This window comes from Anthonomus grandis, chromosome 13 (genome assembly GCF_022605725.1).
Source record: "Anthonomus grandis grandis chromosome 13, icAntGran1.3, whole genome shotgun sequence".
NCBI classification, from domain to species: Eukaryota; Metazoa; Arthropoda; class Insecta; order Coleoptera; family Curculionidae; genus Anthonomus; species Anthonomus grandis.
The window spans coordinates 25987568-26011247 of NC_065558.1; the positions used below are offsets into that span (position 1 = coordinate 25987568).

Consider the following 23680-nt stretch of genomic DNA (forward strand, 5'->3'; position numbering starts at 1 on the left):
AGAGTACAGCAACAAGTGATATGGATATGCATAATGCAAGCCGCTATATTTATTAGATTTGATACTAATTAAAGCTTCTGCGTTCTTTATTATTCATCATCATCTTTCAAATTACATATGTATAGTTTGAGATGAACATTTCCTAATTTAAGTTCTTCTTAATTAAAAATACGTATTATATTATAATTATAATACTTTAATAATTAAACTATACTTAATGTCGTGTAATATACTTAAAATTTAAAATGTTAATAAAAAATATGATTATATTGTTTAATTTATTTCAATTTTAATAATATAGCTACTTAGGTACTCAACAAGAAAATGTATTAGGAAAGTCAAAGTAAAAGACTAACCAAACAAGCAAAAATATATTTTTCTTAACATAAACAATATAAAATAACTGATTAAGCAAAATATATAATACTATAAAATTTTATCATAAAATTGGGAAGGAAAAAAAGAAGTTACTTTAAGTTTAATAAAAGTAGTTTATAGGTCTTTTGTTTCCATATGTTCTATATATGTCCTTTTGTTTCCAGTATGTTCTTTTTTTGGCTTATTATGTAAACTTTTTTTTCTTATTATTTGTGAAATTAACTGCTTTTCTACTTCAGCTCAGTAACTTATAAGTTCTTAGTCAATATATTTTTTATTTTATTAATTTTCTTAATATATTTTAATTTAAATATTAACATTATTTTTAAGTTTTCTTATTTATGCAGAATTCTAGCAATTGTTACTAAGCAAGATACAGTCGTAATAATTTAAATATCTTCCTCCTGTAGCAACCGCTGGTAAACGAAACCGCTCGTTAACTATCTTGCCTACTCTACCAGCCGATACGCCTGCATATGATCTTCCGGCTGATTTGTCTGCATCTACTATTCCGTCTAAACCAGCTATGGCTCCAACTTGACCTCCTGTAGTGGCGCCTGAAAAAAGCCCACCAACAGCCTGACCTAAAAAATAACTAAATAATACTGTGTCACAATATACTAATATAATGTATTACTCCTAATTCAATTGATTTTATCACAGAGAGTCAAATTATTCCTTAAAGTGAGCTTTAGTTTTTAGGATCATTGTACCAAAATAATATATTACGATTAGAGAATTGACAGGCGTAAATGGATTTCCGCTTTTCATATTGAAACATTTCTCAGCACGTTAAGAATGTAAGTAAATGTTCTTAAGAAGAATTTGGACACGAAAAACAAACCTTTTTTATTCTACAATATATTATATCTTACAACTAATATTAGATTTAAAATTATATTTATAAATAAAAAAAGTTACAATTAGATATTGCAATTCTACTCAACAACGTACGCAAAGGTAAAACTAAGAAAATTACGAAAGACTAAAACCTGGTATCACACAAGAGGAAGTCCTCTTGTCTCAAGGAGTCCATTGGTCACTTTGATTTTGTCCGGCGATAAAAATATTTAAAATTAGTCATATTTCTTACATGAAAACTAATTGCAGTAACACACCATAAGCTGAAGCCAAAATCTTAAACTTATTTGCAAGTTTTCAATAGATATTAGCATAAACGTGGAAAAAAACATGCCTTGTATATTCAAAATCCCAAAATATGTAAGCAATATTCAGTTATATTGCAAAACGCTAAAGTCTTAATTAGGCTTTCTTGCGAACTCTATTTGGTGAGCAATTTCGTTTTGTAAAATAAATTTAATTTAATTTATAGGTGAAGCGTTAAATTAAAATGAGAGCACAGTAATGTTTACTAATTGCCCACATGCGCTTAACGCTAAGAAGAAAAATGCTATATGCTGAGACTTTAGGCTATCTCTACGTTCCATTACGGTCCATTACGGTAAGACTGTAGTTAGTAGAGAAGGAATAACTCTTTAAAAGATATTGAAAATTTTTGTCCCATTTAATTTTTTCATTTTATGATCAATTCACTTTCACTCACACACGTATTCGCATTTATGAAAACCACAAAAAAAACCTGACATCAGAATGGGATGAAAAGTATTTTTTATTCGCTTCTTGACGATTCATTAAAACTTACCTTTTGTGGTTCATTATTATTGGCTCGTCAGCTGTTTAGCTGTTCAGGCAATGTCTGGGGGTTGCTGGTTTTACTAATGGTAACTATTTATAATTTATTAAATTTAAAGATAAGTAGGTCGAATATAGGCCTAATTTCAGACAAATCTGATGTAATGTATTTTGTTGCCTGCATTTTTTCACGCTATAATATTTACTGAAAACGGTCTTACTTCCATCGATTTTGTCAAAGATTATCGGATTTTATATGTTCAAGCAATTTTTGAAGGATGGTGCCACATGCAAATCCTATGAGGGGACGTGCCTTAAACTTACGCGTAAACCTTAAGATCCCCCACTCCTCAGCGACTCGAGCAACTCTCAGATTTATGGCAGTTTATGCCAATCTACCAAAGCATGCAATACAATTGCCAACCTTACTATTCTGTACCTGCAATTTTTCTGCAAAAGTTTCTGACCGAACGCCACATTACCGGGGCTAACTAATAAAAACACCGAAACAGTACGAAAAGTACAAATATTTTCCTAATTTTTGTGGTTGCCGGGAGCTCGTAGGTTATTAAAGAGGCACGCGTACGGCGCCATCGTTTGAGACAAAGAATTAAATTACCTTTAAGCCGGCATCCAAAAGAAAATGTATTTGCAGTTGTTTATTTGATATTTTATGGCAGAATCTTAAGTTTTATCGGAGTTCCAGTTGCTCTTCAGGCGCACTTATGATTAGATGTATTTTGATGGTGGTTTTTCTTAGATATCTGATTCAAGCTTTATAATTTATTTTACCTCTTTTGCATTATTATTTTAGCTAATTTTGGTGTTGTTTTTGTGATCATTGCTGTAATTTTTAAATTGTTTGATTAAAATGGCATTTTGACGGCTATTTGAAGTCGTAGAAGCTTCTTTAAAAGCTTTGGAGTTCTCTTCTTCTACTTCTGATCAGCCGGAAGCAACAATTATAACCCGAATTCAACAATTGCCGTTAATATCTTGGTCTACAATTTATCGTGTTGTTAAAGTTGGAGAATTTATCGATCATTCCATAAGGCGGAAGCAGGTCAACCAAGACCAGAAGATGCGAAAAATTGACAACGCGACCATGGACGTTATTCAACGAATAGAGTATGGTGTTTATGAAGACAATTTAGTGCCAACTTTGGAAATGATAAAACACAAACAAAGTGAATATCCAGAATATGATTCAGTAGCTTAGAGACCCTCCGAAGTATTTTAGTGGAGTGCAGGTTTGATCATAAAAAACTTGACAATAGGATGGTTCTAATGAAGTCACGGCGTATCGTTGCACTTTGTCAAGAATATTTACGCAATATTAAAAACTATTGAGAATTGAACAGAAACATGGTGTATAGGATGAAACGTGGTTCGATACCCATGACGTTGTTAAGTTTGGTTGGGTTGGCAAATCTAATAAAGGTATTACAAATACGCCTTGTTAACGGGGAAAACCTGTAATTATAATCAATGCTGATAGAGAAAATAATTTTATTTCGACTGCACTGCTTTTAACAGCAAAAAATATTGCGAAATCATCGGCCGGTTACCAACAAGATATAAAATCACAGTTATTTGAAAAATGGTTCACAGATCAGCTTTCGCCAAATATTTCACCTAACTCTGTTATCGTAATTGACAATGCTTCTTACTATTCCCGAATATTAAATAAAATACCGAATACTAGTTTTAAAAAAGAAGATATTTTAAATTTTATGAAAACTAAAAACATTGACATTCCAAAAAAAAAATCCCACTAAAAAAAATTTACCGCAAATTACAATTTCAAGAATGAGTACGTTATTGACAGTATTTCTGCAAGTCATGGACATACTTTACTACGACTGTCCCCCTATTATTGCGTCTTTAATCTGATTGAACTGGTTTAGCGAACCATAAAAAAACAGCTAAGGAAATTTAAACGCTCGTCTACTCTAAGTGCGGAAGTGATTGAAAACATTCGCCAAGTTGTACGAGACTTTGAAACTAATGTATGGAAAAATTATGTTGAACACGTTATTAAAAAAGAGAACAAATATGTTAATAGACCCCCGTGCCACCCATAGTAATTCAATTTGATATAAATTCCAGTTCTGAAGAAACAGACTTTTCTGAATAACCAGCCAGCGATGGTAAGTTTTTAATTATTTCTTGTATTATTGTACAAAATAAAATTTTTACGCAAAATCGATTTTCGATTCAATCCGATACTTACATATGCATTATTGGAAAAATAGGAGTTTGAAAATTTGGTGTTTTTTATTTTTAATGAGACCCTATATTTTACATATATCAATTTTGGATTTTACGTCAAATTCTAAGAAATTTGATGTATGATATGACATACTTTTTTTCAACTGTTTTTAATATAATATGGTATTAAGCATAGTGGAAGAAAAATTTCAACATAATGACAAAAATTTCCTATTTTAACTTTTTAAGACCTGTAAAATGTCGTTAATTTTAAATAATCTCAACTGTCAAAAACACTTTTTGTGAAAGATGACAGAGAAAGAAGAGATCAGAAAGAGAAGTGGAATTTGTTTAGTTTTACTACCATAGCGTCCATAACTTCTTAAATTCGTCATTAATCTACTAATTTAAAATAATAATTGTAAAAACACCTTGAAAAACAAAAAAATATTGATATAAAATATCTTCAGATTATATTTAGTTGTATTTCAATTTTAATATATGGGACGCCACTGACTACTACAAAACCTCCTAAAATAAAATGTTTTTTTTTCATTTTGGTCTGGTTAAACTATAGCATTTTTATAAAAAGTATAGATAAAAACTTGTTTATTTACCATGAAACAGAGAAGACTATGTTTTATGCATGAATTTTTTATTTTCAATAAAATATAAAAATCTTTTAAATCAATGCTTTTCTTTTAATTTTTAGTCGACTTTTTAAATTTTGAACGATTTTAAGTAAACAAAATTGCTTGTTATTAGTATTGTGAAAGCGTAAGTATAGGAGAAAGTTAAGAACAATAAATATAGAACAAAAATTAAATAAAGTACACAATTAAAATTTTATGTGTTTGGTTTTCATGTGTACGTTATAAGTTTTTTTGTATTAGTCATTTGCAAGATCTATAGTATATCATGTGCATCTATTACTACTACTGTACTTATATTATCTTTTCGCACCATTTCCGTCAACTTTTCCTCCCAATCCAGCACCGGCTTTTTGTCCAAAAGGAGTTTCGGCTTCTGCGTGAAGACCTCCTTGAGACATATCCCTTGTAAGAAGGCCTCCAAGCCCTGCTGAGGCTTTAAATCCTAAAAAGTTAACTCCAATATAACCATCTTTGAAGGTTAGTACTGGCGGTACCTAAAAAATAAAATTAAATAATTAAAACGAGGGTAAGAGGTTTTCATTTACAATAAAATATTAAACAATATTAAAATATTTTTTTTTTAAATATGACCAATAGTCCTTCTGATGTTTCTAAGGGACGAAAAATTATATTAGTTAAATTATATATTCTATTATACTCATATATATCTTAGGTTAATCCTCTCAAAATTGAAAATTATTCAAAATCAATCTATAAGAAATTTAAACTAAGGCACTAATTTATTAAAATTAACTTAGTAGTAGTAGAATTCTTAATTAACTTAAACTACACTACAAAATAAAACTAGAACAAATTATTAAAAGAGTGCGCCCAATTTATGACCTCTGGGTCGCTAGCGGTGACACGGGTATCAAGTTTCAAAGAGCCAAGTGATACCGTAAAAAGTTAAAGAACTTTTATGGTAAAGACAGTCAGCCCTACCTGACCCTTCACGATCTCGGGAAATTTACTTGTGACCTGCAAACAATACAAAAATACACACATTAATAACATTTCCTAAACAAAATAAAAATAGGTCACTTTAATCGCTTCCAACTAGACTTTGCTGCAGGAAATATCAAACTTTTTGATAAAGCGTTTCAAACAGACCTTTTGAATAATAGTAAGTTTGGCTTCTTTTGAACAGACTTTCTGAACAAATTATCACACTTTCCGATAATCAACAGTGACTTTGACTGCTTTCGAATAGACTTTCTGATCTGAATACTTACTGCATAGTAGTCCCTATAACTTTTTTTTTAATTACCCTCTTTTTTTATGAGACTTTCCGATAAAATTACCATATACCCTTATAAAATTTTTGCAACCTTTTTGTACCAGGCATGTTCTCAATTACGTAATGATTCTTATCCAATACTTTTGTGATCACAAAAAGCCCTTGACATTTCGGTTCAAGCTTTTTACTCTTACTATCAGTAGATACTTTGTTCTGTGCTAAAATTTTTTGTTTAACATTAAACTTTTTCAATTTGGAATGTATAGCATCATGGTGCAACTTTTGCACTTTTTGATGATCCTCAATATATTTCATGGACAAGGAAAGAATCATTTATACCTTTTAGTCTATAACCTAGGAGCACCTCATAAGGACTTTTTCTTGTAGTAGAGTTAACAGTGGTATTAATTTGTTATGTCATAAATAATAGTCCGGTAAGACTAACCGGTTTACAGGGATTATTTCTAGGGAGTTGAGTTTGTTCGAGAGTCTTGTTATAAAAGTTCTAAACAACAAGACCAACTCCCTAGATCTGATAGGTTCTATAAACCCTGTCAAATCAGACCGACTTTTTGGGTACGGTCAGTTGTCTCAGTCATACTCACACTCATTTAGTAGTGAAATTAGTGAAACCTTAATTCGATTTAAATGAGTTATTTATTAATTAAGTTAATATCTTATCTTAAATGATCAGAGATTTAAAGTTGTAAGGCATTGTAGAGTTATTTAAAGTTGTAAGGCAAACAAAATCTACATGGAAAGTGATGGTATTAAAAATGTAAACAAAAATAAAGAAAAGATATATATATATATATATCTACTACTATACCTACAGGTACCTAAATTCGTCAGTCATTACATAATAAGGAGTAACATTGAAGTCTTTTAATTTACATAGATATATAGATAGATACATAGATATTTATATAAGATAAATATCTTATATCTATGTAAATTTAAATATAAATATAAATATATATATATATATATATATATATATATATATATATATCTACTACTATACCTACAGGTACCTAAATTCGTCAGTGATCACTTCGGAAGCATTACATAATAAGGAGTAACATTGAAGTCTTTTAATTTACATAGATATAAGATAAATATAATTTAAGTTTTAACGATTAAAATGAGATAATATAATAATAAAATTATGTCAAATCATAAGACAAAGAAATTAAAACAATATGGTTAAAATCAATTAAAGAAAAAAAAAACTAGTAAGCTTACGGGTCAAGTTCCATGGTGTTCTTCTTTCGGAGGCGAGAGCCCGCGATGGGCTATTTCTCACCACACAGGGTTAAGGCATGATGTGGGTTGACGAGGTTAAGGGCGGCAAAATTATCTGCTTTTTGGCTTCAAGACGATATCCTTATCACTGCTGCTGGGTCATGGCCGGTGGTTTACAACTTCATATTTAAGGAGCCCTAAGAGAGTTTTCTCAATGGCAACACGGAACACCAAATAAATGTCACAAACGGTGAAAACTACTTACAAAGTTTTAAGAGGCATCAAACCACTAAGAACTATCCTGCTTAAAAAAATATTTGGTTGAAAGTAAAGAAACACTAACGAATTTTAGTTTTTGGCGTTACTTTAGCTAAAAATATGCTGGCGGAGAGAGATGTTACTAGATTTATTTAACGACACGATTAATCTCTCTCCGTCACAGCAGACAGCACGGTTCACTTTTGACAAACGCAGGAGCTGGAAAGACCCCCCAGTTGCGTCGCGGAACTGCTTAAGTAGTGGCCCAAAAGACGTCTGGGCGCAAGACCGGAGATTGAGGACTTCTCTCGTTACTTTATGGGTTTAGCCGCTTTGGGCCCAACCAAAACCTGACATAGATCACTAATAAGCGAACCATGGAGTGCCTAGTAGAAAATCCAATACAAATATACAAATACGGTATGTATGTACAAATATACGTATATGTACAAATACGGGACAAATCGTAATAATTCGACACGCGACACTGGCGTCCGCTTTAGTAAACAGGTTGACCAATTCATTTGCCGTGAAATCTTCTCCATGCACAGCATATTGTAAACAATAAATAATTAAATGGAGATAACATTGATAGTGGTTCAATGAAAAACATTGGCGAATCCCATTAAAAATCGAAGGCAATTGTAATTATGGTGGGTGTCTCAGTCAGCAGTCTCGTACTTATAAAGTTTTGAAAGAAAAATTTATAACAAGGTCATTTTTAAATATTTTAACCAAATGAATAAAAGTTAGGATTCTCCAGATCCGGTCTAAAGCGTAATTAATCCTGTAACAAATTTCCCACTGGAAACGAGTTATATTTTCACCCCAGTGTGTTTCATCGGTAGTTGATGCAATAATGGCCAAAAAAAAACACTTTATTCATTTTTTCTACTTGGCCATTTGCTCGTGGTGTCGCAGGGTTCTCAGATCATTGCAAAAATGGCTAAAACTCTTACTTGTAAATGCAGGGCCTCTATCGCAAATTAGACACCTCGGCACGCCGAAAAGATTAATTATTTTATTAAGAAATATAATCACATGGGCAGTTTTCGTGTTTGGTGCTGCTTTTATATAAGTAAACTTTGTAAAAGCGTCAATTGCAAAAAACACTAAGTGGTCAATATGAATTGTATCCATGGGTACACTTTTCATTTCAAAACTAAATAAGCTACCTGGAATTTTTCCAGAACGTGTTTTATTATAAAGATATTATAAACTTTTTCTTCAATATAGTTCTTGACATATTTGCGCATTCCTGAAAACCAATAACGGTCCTTAATAGCATCTAAAGTTTTCTCGACTCCTAGATGTGCCGCACAGTCATAATAAAATATTAGAATTCGCCTTCTAAATGACTTTAGCACAACCCATTTTAAACCTCGCTGAATTTTTTTTGTATATTCTGATATTTTTGAGTGTAAATTACTTATAAATTTCTTTATATTCGGCACTTTCACTTGGGGTTTTACTAAGTGTTGAATGTAAAAGGCAACACCTTTCGTCTCCTGAGTGAGATGCTAAAACCCAATTATCTGTTTCAACATTTGGAGCATCTATACCTGGACATAAACTTCGTTACTTTTAAAAGGGCTACGGCTAAGAGCATCCACGTGACTCATTTTACAACCCGACCTATACTCGATCGTAAAATCAAATTTTTGGGTGGCCAGCCACCATCTGGCAATTCTCGGGACTAGATCTTTCTTGGTTAAAGTAGTGCGAAGTGCATTACAGTCGGTAACGACCTTAAAGGGTTTTCCCAATAAATAAACTTTAAATTTTTGTAATGAGTTTACAACGGCTAAAGTCTCTAACTCATATGAGTAATAGTTTTGCTCTTGTGAACTGGTGGCTCCAATCTAATATTGTACCAGTTTATAAACGTAATTTGATGGTCTCTGTAAAAGAATGCCACCTATGCCCCTTTTACTGGCATCTTTATGGACTTCAGTATCGGCTAAATGAACAATAATTACTAACACGGGTCGGAATATTGGCTTTTTTATTTATTAAAGACTTTATTTTCCTGCCATTTAAAGGGTACATCCTTTTTTGTTAAATTGGTCAAAAAACGTGCAATAAGCGCAAAGTTATTTATAAACTTCCTAAAGTAACTTGCCAGTCCTAAGAATCGTCTTGTCTCGTGTACATTCTTTGGTGGTAAAAATTTCGAAACAGCATCAATTTTATGAGCACCTGGACGGATTCCTTTCTCATCAATTTCGTGACCCAAATACTCAATTTTTGCTTATAGAAAACGACATTTGTTTAGTCTAAAGGTCATGTTAGCGCTTTTAAATAGCTCTAAGATTTGCTCCAATAATGCTATACCAAACTTTATGCTTGTTGAGGGTAGTAAAATGATGTCAAAGTAAGCTAAAACTGCTATAAACCTCAGTGAACTCAGAATGACATTAATTGTCTTTTGAAATACAGGTGCATTGACAAGCCCAAATGGCATACGCAGGTACTCGTAATAGTCATCTGGCGTAACAAAAGTTTTAGAAGTAGAACCTTTTGCAATGGATAGGATGATAGCCCGAGGCTAAATCTAAGCTTGTAAAAAATTTGGCGTCTTTTAGCCAGTCAAGGATGATGACCTCCTCGGTAAAAAATTCGGGGTAATGGCATCTTGTCTCAAACACATTTCGTTTTTATTAGGCTATAAATAATAATAATAATAGTTAACGCACATTCGTTCTTCGTCGTTTTTCTTTTTTCCCATGAGTATTAGACTCTGCTAATGCGACTCTTGAATAGTTTTATTTTCCAGTAGATCATCTACAGTATATCGTATTGTATCCCGTTGGCTATATGAAAGTCGATATGGTTTGTATACTATGGGCATATCATCACTTAGCTCGATTGACATCTCAGGCAAACTACAGGCATCTAGCTCGCTAATGTTAGAAGCAAAACAGGAACGAAGTTTGTTCAGTAAATCCAGCAATGCAAACTTCTGCTTTTCGAGAATACTAGGGTCGATAAATTGATTAATCTCTTCTAAATTAAACTTGCAAAAATTATCTTGCTTAATAGAAAAACATGTTTCTTCGTGAATGGTGTATTCCCTTCTAAACAGGTGTATCCCCTTGCGACTACAACATTTTTATGAAACTCAATTAATTTATTTGATAAATTCATTATGAGCAACACCCCGTCATTACATTTTGTAATACATCTAGGGATCATATGATGTTTTTCTGGCATGCATCTATACTGCAAATCGACAAAAATATCGCTCGTCGGTTAGTTGCTACGTAAAGAAACATAGCCAATATGATTAAGACGAATAACAGTATCCTCGGATGCAAACAAAGCGACTTTCTTTGATAAGAAATTATTATATAAATCAAGGTTTTTCTGGTATAAGAAGGTTTGTCCTACTATTACGGAAGCATTTTAAAATTTGTCGGGTACAACAAGTGCACTCACATTGGCAGAGGCTAAATCAACTGTCAAATTTACCTCAACTTTTGAGGTAACATTGACAAAAGCACCGCCGAAACCACAAAAGCAAACCAGCCAATAAGGCTGCACTTGGCCAAGTTCAATTCTTACAGAGGATTTAATAGTAACTGCGTTACATCCAGAATCGACATAACCCCTGAAAAGCAACAATATTTATCGTACAATTAATAAAATAGTTATGATTTGCTTTGGAAGACGAACTATTTTCCACACAACAAATATTTTCAAATAGTGCTACATGCTTTTGCTTACCTTGTGTCTCTATTAGCTCCTGGTACTGTTTTAAAAAAAACAATGTTTCTCGTCATGTTTCATATGATTTCATATCATATTTAGCGTAAAACTTTTTTGGCATATTGCAGTAATTTGCAAAAGTGTGACCTTTTTTGAAACAGTTAAAACATCGAAGACCAATATCTTTGGCAGCTGCATGGTCAATACGGTCGGGAACCGTTTTCCTAATCAGAGCAGAGCTTTCTACTCGTTCCATGTTTTATTATAGTTCGACAAGCTATGGTACCAACTTTTGGCGATATCTGCTAAACGAGACTGTATGTGATACATGGCTGTCACGTCATTCCACTCATTTACCTTTTTTAATTGCTCGATTTTTTCAAGCCATTAGCTAGCTGTAAGTGTCTGGTATTATCTGGCGAAAACTCGGGTACAATTACTTTTCACCATAACTTTTACCTCTTGTTGTTTACACAATTGTGCTTTATTTTCTCTTGCTAGTTTTTCGACCATTAATTTCAAATCTCTGATCTTATTGTCTTTATTTACAGACCTTGATGATGTAGTAATAGAGGTGTAGGATCTATTGTTGTCAGACCCTTACTTGCTACACTTCTTTCTTCTGTAACTTTCTTCGCTGGAAGAATTACTGGCACTAGAACTACTTGAAGTAGAAGAGCTTTTCTCTTGTTGAATCCTTTTACTTGTATTTCCCATCTTTACGTTAAAAAAAAATTAATCTAGCATCTGCTTTTAATATTTCACAACTTTTATGGCTGCCGAACCTCACTAAACAAAACTAGCACAATAATGCTTACTAAAATTTTTGGGTATGCACACACGCACAAACAAGGGGTGCAAAACACTACCTGCAACATACCTGAACTGTAAAGACACTTGGTCTTTAGGTTATATAAAATCCTCGAGAGTCCAAATAATATTTCAAATAATTAAAAGAGAATACAAAGCTTAAGATAGTTGGCGATCGACCCGACCGGTTCGACCCTAGTAACAATTAACAAGAACAAGTAACAATTAACAACGAAGTAATAAGAAACACTACGGGAAAAATCGGGAAACAAATTTAGCTGGTCTAATAATTTCGCCAGAAATGCGACTGCCACTGTTTCGGTATTAAAAATCAGAAATGCCCAAATGCCACTTACGTCCTAAACATTAATTTCTTGACTTTTCGGCTTAAAGAAGATGTATCTTTTTTTTTATCGTGACCGATGCCGCCATAAGCGCTCGCACCTTAAAAATATATTAGCATCCCAATACCCACCGAAATTAAAAAAATATATTATTCTATCTCACTCTATTCTCACTGCTCTGGCATGCAACCCAGTATATCGGCTTTCGGGTGCTGCTTTTGATAGCTTTATGGTTTATTTTTTGCTGCTTCAAGTAAGTTTGCGAAAACTATGAAAGAACCGAATGCACCACACTAGTCACATGGGCATTTACCGATTAATCCAATTATGGTCTTCTTAACGGGGATCCCGTTAGTTGCAATTCAGGCTTACCACCATCACACAATAGTTTTAAACCGAAAATTAATTAAATTGCTTGTAAAAATTGATTTAGTACTGACACTAAAAATTTACTTGTTTTCGCCATCATTTTCTCGTACAAGTACTTTAACCTGAAGCATTGTGCCCAGAACCTTGGAGCATTGTGGAAAAAAAATGTGGTACATATTCGGCACGAAGTAAAGTATTTTTTAAAATGAATGATGCGTTAATATAGCCGCCTCTTAAAAAACCTATGTGTTTTTATAGTAAGCATATAAGAAAAAAGAAAGGCCATTTAATCTTAGAAAATACAAATAAACAAAACAAAATAATAACCCGGTCCTACTGCCGGACATGTAACACTTATGTAATTAAACAAAATTAAAAAACTAAAAATATTATTATTAAATTTAAAAATATTAATATTGATAACGTGATCAATATTGATATTATAAACTTCAATTAAATGTAAAGAACTATTCCGGTTTTTGGTAGAGGACATAACCTAATTATTGGTCTGCGACATCAGCGGTTTTTAGCAGCCACCCGAATCTGCCTGTCGTCTCCAGGAGACACTTAAACAACAAGATCATTTATTTGAACCTTGTCATTTAAATCAGCCCATTCAGCGGACTGATGTAAAGTATTAATATACTCTAAAATGTATCGTTTCCAAAAATCTCGCTGCATTTTTTGTATCAATTCAGTAGTCTTCTAGGAAAGTCTTGAAACATTTTCGTTTGAAAAGTCAAGATCGAGAATTACAGAATTTAAGGGCTCAAAGGTCAATGATGGCCTGGTCTAAGAGGGGTAATATCATTCGGATCTGAGATGTTGGACAGTTACTCAAAGTGTTTTTTGTTCATTCCTTCCATGCGTAGAACTGGTTACTAAAATATCCCTTAAACTGGATATTACATGGCTACCCTGCCAGTCGTATTGGAAGGATGAATAAGTTTTTTAATTAGAGCAATAAAAAATTACATATTTTTAAAAAATGGGCACTAATCAATCTAAGGAAGAAGTGATAATGCCGCAAGCTGGTAATAGTGGTGGCGTAACGGCCGATGTTCCTGTAGGAAAGTCGCGAATTTCTGTGAGCGAAGGTTTGGGCATAGCGGCCTTCTGCCTCATTTTGGTCATTGTGGTATAGGTTTTGGTGCGACGAGGCAAGAAGATGTTAGAAAAAGAGACAAGGAGAGAAAGCAGAGCCAGCCAAGAACTTCTGTAGGCCACGGAGTGAAGGATTGGGACAGAATGGAATAAAAGTGTAGCAGTAAGTCGTTTAAATTGCGTTGTTTATTATGTTTGTGTAGGAAATTAGATAAATGACTATTGTTAAGGAATTTTTAGATTTAAAGGATATACTTAGTAAATTTTATGATAGTATTAAAAAAGAACCAAAAGACGAGCAAAGCCAGAGAGAATCAATAAGTTATGTACAGATTTAGCAAAATTAGCACTTAAATTTAATGAGTTAGGAGAAAAATATTCTGAAACGGCTGAAACGAATGACTCAATAGAGGATAGTATAGGTTTTATCAGAAATATTTCAAAAAATAGTAGGTTATTATTAATAAGTTGGGTAAAAGTAGTTAGGCCAGGTAGTACTACTAGTTCGGGTAGTAATACTTATGATATGTCATTAGGAACTTCTTATCCGGTAGGTAATATTGTCGAGGAAAACATGTCAGGAAAATTAGATTTAACGACAGCCGCGTCCCTCTTACCAAGTATGGATGGTTCGGAAGACGTGACAAAAAAGTTGGTTAAAGCTATTGACTTATATAACGATTTTCTAGATGCCAGTGAGAAATCACATTTAATTAAGTATGTTTTGAAAGCAAGGGTATCTACAAGTGCTAAATTACGACTTAAAACGCAGTATAATACGGTTGAAGAATTAATCACAGATATAAAAAACAATTTGTTGACTAGAAAGGCACCAGCGGCAATTTCACGTGAACTACACAATGTTCGACAAGAAAATAGGAGTATTGAAGAATTTGCTAAAGTAGTAGAACAATTGTTGGTTGATTTGACGCTCGCACAAGCGGATAATGATAGGTTTTTGACATAGGATTTTGCAACCAATAAATGAAAAATTGGCCATTAATTTATTTGCCAATGGTTTAAAAAGCGACGAGTTGCGAACTATTATAAAGGCCAGAAATTATGAAAATTTAAACGACGCAATAATGGGCGCAAAAGAAGCTGAGATATGGAGATCACCACAAAATTCACAAATGGTCACGACCAAATTTTAACAATTTTAATAATAACAATAATTTCCGTCAGTCCCATTACAGTTATAATAATTCTCCGCATTCACATTTTAATTCCCATAATAATAACAAGGATAATAATTATCATCACCAAAACACGAGGTTTCAAGGACAGTCGCGAGGATGTTCGATGACTCTGGGCTCAGCGGTAATAAATCGGGGTTGAGGTGCGACCATGCATAGAGCTTACTTTGCTGAGGGAGCACAAATTGAGGAAAGTAGTGGAGATAGGTTTTTTCGAGTCTAAGAGTGAATGTGATGTGAATTTAGGTATGAATGGGTTAAATTATATATATGCAAGATGTGAAGGACGAATGTTTACATTTTTGATTAATACAGGAGCCAGCATTAGTTGCATTTTTGCTGAATAAAAAGTAATAAGGTATTGTTCTGTTAGTATGAATGAGGAATGTGTGATACTGAATAAAGAAGTGTGTGAGGGTGTAATGGTGGCCAGTAGTATTGCTGCACCAAAAGATAAAAAAGTTCCCACAAAAATTTTAAATATAAATGAGAGAGGTTAGGTTAAAAAATATTCAACCGAAAACGGAGAGTCTTTTTAGCTACGATGTATGTGAGTTTCAGAAAAATAGTATAAGTGTGAGTCGAGTAGATAAAGTTTTGGATCCGATAAATACTAAAGAACTTAATAAGAAGGAAAAGTTATTGTGGAAAGTAGGTACCATAGGGTGTATAACATAAGACCATAACAAGGTTTGGTAATAGACTGATTTATTGTATGCTTGATTCCTCTGAATACAGTTTGGTTCTGACGCATTATAACAATAACACAACCTCGGAACAAGGTTAAAATCGAGGTTATAATAATATAACATAATATAACAAACCTTGATGCCACTACATTATGAATTAAAAAAAATTGTGCAAAATATGCTCATGTGTTTCATTTGGATGGAGAGTCACAAGTGTGACAAATACGTTTAGCCAAAAAATTCGAGTAAAAGATAAGACAAGTCCAGTGTATGTGAAACCATATAGAATATCGCATGCGCAAAAGACAGTTATGAACGAACAAATTGAGCAAATATTGCAAAATGACATTATAGAAGAAACTCGCTCAGAATGGTCTTCACCAATATTAATAGTACCCAAAAAAGCAGACAACAACGGTGTCAAAAAATTAAGAGTTGTATTCGATTTCAGGTTGTTGAATAGGCAAATTAGGGATGATGAAAAGTTTCCTTTGCCTAATATTACAAAAATTCTGGACTCTTTATCAGGCGCTTTTTATTTTAGCCATTTACATTTAGCCCAAGAATATTATCAAGTAGAACTTAATCCTGAAAGTAGGCCATACACAGCATTTACAACAGATAAAAGATAATTCCAAATGGAAAGATTGCCTATGGTAAAAATAAGTCCTAGTGCTTTTTAAGGTAATGACTGTAGCAATGGCAGGTTTAAATTACTATGCTTGTCTTGTTTATTTAGATGATTTGATAGTTTTCGGACATTCCTTACAAAATCACAATATAAGTTTATTAAAGGTTTTGCATAGGTTGCAAAATGTCAATTTAAAATTAAATCCAAGTAAATGCGAATTTTTAATTCTTTATCTGCTTCTGCAGATACTTTATTTAGGCCACATTATAGCTGCAGAAGGTATTTCACCTGACCCAGAAAAAATTGAGGCTTTAAGTAGGTATCCGATTCCGAAAAATGCTGACGAAGTAAAACGTTTTGTCGCATTCGCAAATTATTACAGAAAATTTATTAATAATTTTGCACAAATTGCTCAACCTTTAAATAATCTTGAAACTGTACAGAGTTGTAATGTGATCTGTGTAGGTCTAGGCTGATGATGCTCCGATAGGAGCGAAACACGTATAGAATTTAAAAAATTATATGGATTTGATGAGACCGTGACTTTGTGTTTTTTTTTAACGAAACGTAACTTTAACGTAACTTTGTTTTGTTTTCGTTTGATCTCTTAGAGAAAAAATGGATGATACGTTTCTATTATATTAGAAGAGTACGACTTCTCAATAGACTACGTAAAAGGCGCAGAAAATGTAACAGCAGACGCTTCATCATGGGTTATTTTAGTTTCTGATAAGTTGAAGGGAATGAGTGGTAGATTGAGTGAAGGTATGAATGTTATGACACAGGCACAAGTGAGAGATTAAGCGGTGGTTGAATCGGATAACATTAAAACATCGGTGGATGACAGGCTTGATCACCCTGTCATTGCAGAAATATTAAAACGTCCGACAGAATCTATTGAGTTGCGTTTAATTATTCAAAAAGAATTTCGAAAATATCAACTTAAATTGAATGATAATAGTAATTATAATCAAAGTAACTTTATATATGATATGAAAAATAATTTTCTGCAACCAGGAAACCCGAGAAACGTCTGACTTAGGTACGTCGTTGAGGGAACTGGGTCAAATATGTGCAGATAATAATATTCCGGAATTATGCATAATAAAAAATGTAGAAAGCGCTGATTTTATTAAATACTTATTAAACAATAAAAAGTTACTAAAAAACATGTCTCTTAAAATAAATATTATTAAAAGTGCAGAGCAAATTGATAATAAAGAATTACGTCAATTAATATTAATTGATTTTCACACGTTACCAACGGGAGGTCACGCAGGTATTCAGCGAATGTATAATAATATTAGGAAATATTATTTTTGGACAAGTCAACGTAAGGATGTAGAAGAGTTTGTTAGGCGGTGTGATGATTGTCAGAGGCATAAATATTCAAAAATCGCAAAAGAGCCTATCACGATTACCACAACAGCGAGTTCCGCGTTTCAAAAAGTGTTTTTGGATTTGGTTAGTTCCTACGGATATTCAGGGTAATAGGTACATTCTAACATTGCAATGTGACCTAACTAAATTCGTTGAAGGTTATCCTTTGGCTAACAAAGAAGCGGAAACGGTTGCACAATCACTTGCCAGTAATTTCATTTTGAGATATACCTCAGGAAGTTGTTACCGATCAAGGATTAGAATTAGTTAGTAGTTAGAGTTAGAAAGTGTTTTAGAAATCTTGCAAAATTTTAAATATTAAACACCTCAATTTCACGGCCTATCATCATGAAACCTTAGGCGCGCTGGAAAATTCGCATAAAACTTTAACTGCTTTTCTTCGTATGCGTGTCTCTAATGAAAGTGTTAATTGGACTGATTGGGTACCGTTTTGGTGTTTTTCATACAATAATACGGTTAATACTTCAATCCGTTATACACCGTATGAGTTGGTTTTTGGGAAAACAAGTAGACTTCCTTCAAATACTTTAAACTCAAATCGAGAACCAATTTATAATTTTGACGATTATTCACAACAACTAAAATTTCATCTTCAAACTGCATGGCTAGATGCTCGAAATAATTTAATTGCTTCAAAAAACAAACAAAAGGAATTGTATGATAAAAATTGTAAAAATGTTAGTTATAAGGTAGTTATGTTTCTTATCGTGCGAAGCACGTTTTAAAAAACAGTTTTTATTTGACAATAAGTACAAGCAGCAAGTATAGTACAACGAAGATTAAGGCATAAGGCCGTTACATGATATTATATAGACTTAAACTAGCAAATACAGTGAAATATAATACAAAGCAACGTTAACATAAAAGTAAGCAATTATATATATAGAGTGGTCAATATTGTGGCCATAACTCCTCCCTCCTAAGATTGAAACAACAGGGATGTCATGTTTGTTTCAACATTCTTGGTGGCGTCTTCTTTCTGTTCTGGATCTTCTGGAACTGTTCTTTTCTTGAAGAATAATTCGTATACTGCAAAGGCTATGCAGCACAGGATCAGTATGACTCCAAGGGTTGTGGCAAAACTCCATGTGGCTAGATGGATTTGGTCATCTTCTTCTGGAAGGGTTTTGATAACTCTTGCCTGGTCTTGAAGTGCTTTTATTAAGATCGGATCGATAGAGTCGAGCTGGATCGTTTCCATGGGTAATTGGAATTCAATGTTGGTAAATGATATTTCTGGTAACTGGAAGGGTACATAATCCAGGATTGTTTCTTCATTCCAAAATTGGGATCCGAGGATTTCGATTCCACATTTGTACGGTATCTGGACCAAACTGGGTCTAGTTGCGAAGAAAATTCTTCTTGAATCACAGAGCATTTGGATTTTTACTTTTGAGGAAGTTGGGATTATCAATACAAACTCATTGGTAATAGTTTGTATAATAGGGGTAGACACATTGACTTTGAGGAGCTTGCAAGGTGAGTTCTCAGCTTTCTGGATCAGAGCTGTTGAGCAATCAGCTTTTGGTGGTCCTAAATTGTTCTGGCAAACGTATTGATCTTGGACGACAGGACAGGCTTCTTCTTGATATTGGTGCGAGTATGGCCCAAGTATAAGGTAAGGTAATTCCGGAACAATAATTGAATTGTTTATAGGGATGGTGAACAAGTGGTAAATATTAAAATTTTCTTTTATAAATAAAAAAAAATGTATGGCAAATATAATCTTGTCTTTTGAGAAATTTACTTGTAGTCCGGCAATTTGATAGTAATAATTTAAATCTATAAATTTTATAACTTTTTCTTCACCATAAAGAGTTATTAAATTAGAAATTATCTGTTCTAATTCGCTAGCTGAAATTACTGCACTATGAAGCGTATTGAGCTTTGCAAACATTATTGCGTCTTCTAGGTTGTCTAAAAATGTTATGAAACTTTGACAATTTATTATTAATTGATTTATCGTATTTTGAAGTTTTAATAAAATTGAGAGATCATTAATAGTTTTATTCATATGTTTTTCGAATAAGGCAACATATTTGTTCAAAGAGTTTTGATTTTTGCTTAGAATAGTGATAGTGCTATTGTAATTATTAATTAAGTCTTTTGTTAATGATATCTGCAAGTTAAGCTCCTTTTTATAAGAGTTTTGAGAAAGTTTAAGCTCATTTATTGCTTGTTCAAATCTTTCTCCATCGTCTGCGTCTAAGGTACCAAAAAGCCATTTCGATGCTTTTCCTAATATGTTAATTAGGCCACGTTTAGCTCTATTGTGAGGTTTAATATTGTTAAGCTTAATTCTAACTTCGTTAATGAAATATTTAGCATGAGTAAGCAGGCCAATAGTGTTAATATGGTGCATAAGCAGAGAGTTAATTATGTTAGTTTCATTGCATGCAGCTTCTAAAATTCTAAAAGCGTTTTCTATGTTTTCTAATTCTAATTGTAGAGGTTTTAATTCTATATAATGTATAAAGGTATGTTTATGTTCTATAACTCTGGCATTTCCTAAGTGAAATGGGAGTAGTGGAGCTTCGATAGGATTTATTAAAAGGTTACGGTCATTCGCTATCGCTGCTGTCATCTGTAGGATGATGGCGAGGCTCGTCAGGAGGTTCATTTTTCCTGGGGAGAAGAAAGTCTTCTTTAGGAAAGGTTTTAGGCTTTTGAATTAAAGCTTTATGAATGACTTTCTCTTTTTGTGTTATTATTTTGTTACCTATATCTTGTTTTACATAGTCAATTCTTTTACGGGGTTTGTCCTTGGTTCTTAAGGCTGTTTTGTCCGTTATATATATTTTCTTTCCAGGGTTTAGTTCGGGTCGTATTTCACGATTTTTATTTTGCTTTTCATTTAATCTGGTTTTTGTATTGACTGACTGATTATAAATTTGTTCATAAATTATTTTTAATCTTTCTTTTCGATCGTTAACATATTTATTAATAATAATTTCGTCTGTCAAATCAAAGGGATCTAAAGCATTTAAACGTCCGTTTATTATGTCAAAGGGTTTTTGTTTTGTTACGCTGTGTACAGAACAATTGTATCCCATAATGGCATAAAGCATGAGTTGTTTTGTTGTCGCATTTGGGTGTTTTAACTTTAAGACTCGAATGGAATCAATAAGGGTCGAATGTAAACGTTCTACAGGGCTATTACTATTAGAGTTGCCTGGTGTGGTATAATGGATTTTGATATTATGGAGTTTACAAAAATCTATCATAAGGGATGTTTTAAACTCAGTACCATTGTCACAAGTGATTAGTTGGGGTATTCCATGATGACTAATAAATATCGATAGATTATCTAAAACAGTTATTGCATTATTGGTAGGCTCTAGTGGGTATGCCTGTGCATATCGTGAAAATACATCGATTACTGTTAAGAATTTAATATTAGATATCTGAAAAGTATCTATGTGGATTGATTCTAAAGGTTCTTTTGGAGTTGGGGTTAATGAAAACTTTAATTTTAAGGGATGGCGATCGTATTTTGCCTGTTGACAAATGTCACAAATATTAATATATTCAGTTAGATCATTTTTCATGTTAGGCCAATAATACATTTTCTTTAGAGACATTAAGCATTCATTAATACCTTTATGACATGATTTTTCATGGTGGTTTTCTATTAAGCTTCTTTGATGTTGAGTATCGACTATATCATTTAAAAAGGTGTTAGATATCACTAATTTATAAGAATCGTGTCTGAATGTATTCGATAAAATAGTGGCTATTTTATTTTCTAGATTATTGATTTCAGTTTGTTTAATAAATAAACAATGTACAACTTTGGGGTTTATGTATTCTTTAAAGAAGTAAATTATTTCATTTTCGTAGTTTTCAGTTAAGGTTAAATGATATCGATTTTTATTTCCAAAATGAGTAGTTTTAAAAGCATGATATTTTTTTTTAAAGCCGTGAGTTATTAAGATTTGATTTGTATAGGTGTTAAAACAATTTTCTGTAAAAGGTATATTTAGAATTGGGTCTTCTGTTGCAGAGTGTGTGGTTTCTCCACTTGTTAATGGACCAGGGGGTCTTATTTGGATATTTTGTAAAATTTTTTTTCTTTTTCTGGAGGATTAGGTTGTGTTAAAGATGAATCAAATACTTCAGTTAGTTGGTCTAACTCTTCTAATGTAACGTTTTCGTTAGAAAGGTATTGATCTATGTCGTTAGAAATATCTCCAAGGCTGCCAATTGTTGAATCATTCTCCATCATATGGATTTCTATTCTAGATAGGGCATCGGCATTGGTATTTATGGATCCTTTTTTATATTGTATTTCGTAATCATACTCTTCAAGTTTTAATCTCCATCTTACTAATCTGGAATTTGGTTCTTTTAAACTGAATAGATACTGCAGGGGTTTATGATCAGTGATTATTGTAAATTTTCTTCCAAACAAGTAAGGTCTTAAGTGATTTGTAGCCCAAACAATGGCTAATAATTCCTTTTCAATAGTTGAATAATTTGTTTCTGCTGGGTTTAAAGTTCTTGAAGTATAGGCGATGGGTAAATCTTGTCCTACTTTACCTTGGCTTAAAACTGCTCCAATAGCTATGTTAGATGCATCGGTTGTTAAGATAAATAGTTTCTCAAAATTTGGATATTGCAGAATTGGATTATTACACAAAAGATTTTTACAAGTTTCAAATGCTTCTATATAGTCAGGTGTTAGTTTAATTGTTACGCCTTTTTTTAAGCATTGTGTAAAAGGTTTCGTCAGCTTTGCAAATCCGTTAATAAATCTTCGATAATATCCTAATAGTCCGAGAAATGATTTTATTTCTTTAGGTGTTTTAGGAATCGGGAATTTTTGTATGGCTTCGATCTTTTTTGGATTTGGCTTTACTCCTTCTTTGGTAATAACATGTCCTAAGAACTCTACTTCAGTTCTATGAAATTCCGATTTATCAAGTTGTATTTTTAACATGGCATTTCTTAGCCTTTCAAAAACTGTTCTCAAATTTTTTATGTGTTCTTCCAGATTTGCAGAAAATATTATTATATCGTCCATATATACTAGGCAGAATTTAAGGCCTCGTAGTATATAATCCATTATCCTTTGGAAAGTTGCGGGTGCGTTCTTCAATCCGAATGGCATTCTCACATACTCGTAGTGTCCTTTCTCTACAGTGAATGCTGTCTTTTCTATCGAGTTAGGTGCCATTTCAATTTGATGAAATCCTGAAGAAAGATCTATCGTTGAAAAATATGAACATCTTCCTAAGTTGTCTAATATATCTGTTATATTAGGAATCGGATATCTATCGTCGATGGTTTTGGAATTTATTCCTCTATAGTCATTGACTATTCTCCATTTCTGTTTTCCACTAGCGTCTAGCTTTTTGCTAACTATCCATATTGGACTGCTCCAGGGACTTTGACTTGGTCTGATTATTCCATCATTGAGCATCTTGTTTATCTGTCTTTGGACTTCTTCTTTATGGGTGAACGGGTAGCGATAAGATTTGGAGTGTACGGGAATTTCATCGGTTGTCCTTATTTCATGTTTAATCTTATTTGTAAAAGTTAATTTTTTATTTTCTTTATGAAAAATATCAACGAATTCTCGAATTAATTTAAATAATTCTCTTCTTTCTTCGTCATTTAGATGAGCGTGTCTTATCTGAGATTTTATGTCGAAATTCTTTCTATAAAAATTATTAGAAAAATGGGATTTTTCTTTTTGATTGATAAACTCGTTTATATGTAAAAAGTCGTAATTTTCTTTTATAATTTCGGGAAAAAGATAACAATTAAAAGGTTTGTCTAAGTCAACGGATA

At 32.7% G+C, this 23680-nt stretch overlaps 1 protein-coding gene across 1 annotated transcript in view; it reads right to left on the reverse strand.

The window, feature by feature from the left end:
• Positions 1-357: 357 nt before the first annotated feature.
• The window catches only part of LOC126743710 (uncharacterized), a 51055-nt gene continuing 27732 nt past the window's right edge, over positions 358-23680 (reverse strand). The window contains exons 3-4 of the mRNA XM_050450924.1: positions 5206-5389; positions 358-962 (exon numbers count right to left, since the gene is read on the reverse strand). Of these exons, the coding sequence (XP_050306881.1) occupies positions 730-962; positions 5206-5389 (417 nt within the window). The 3' untranslated portion in view covers positions 358-729. The remainder of the gene's footprint in view (positions 963-5205; positions 5390-23680) is intronic.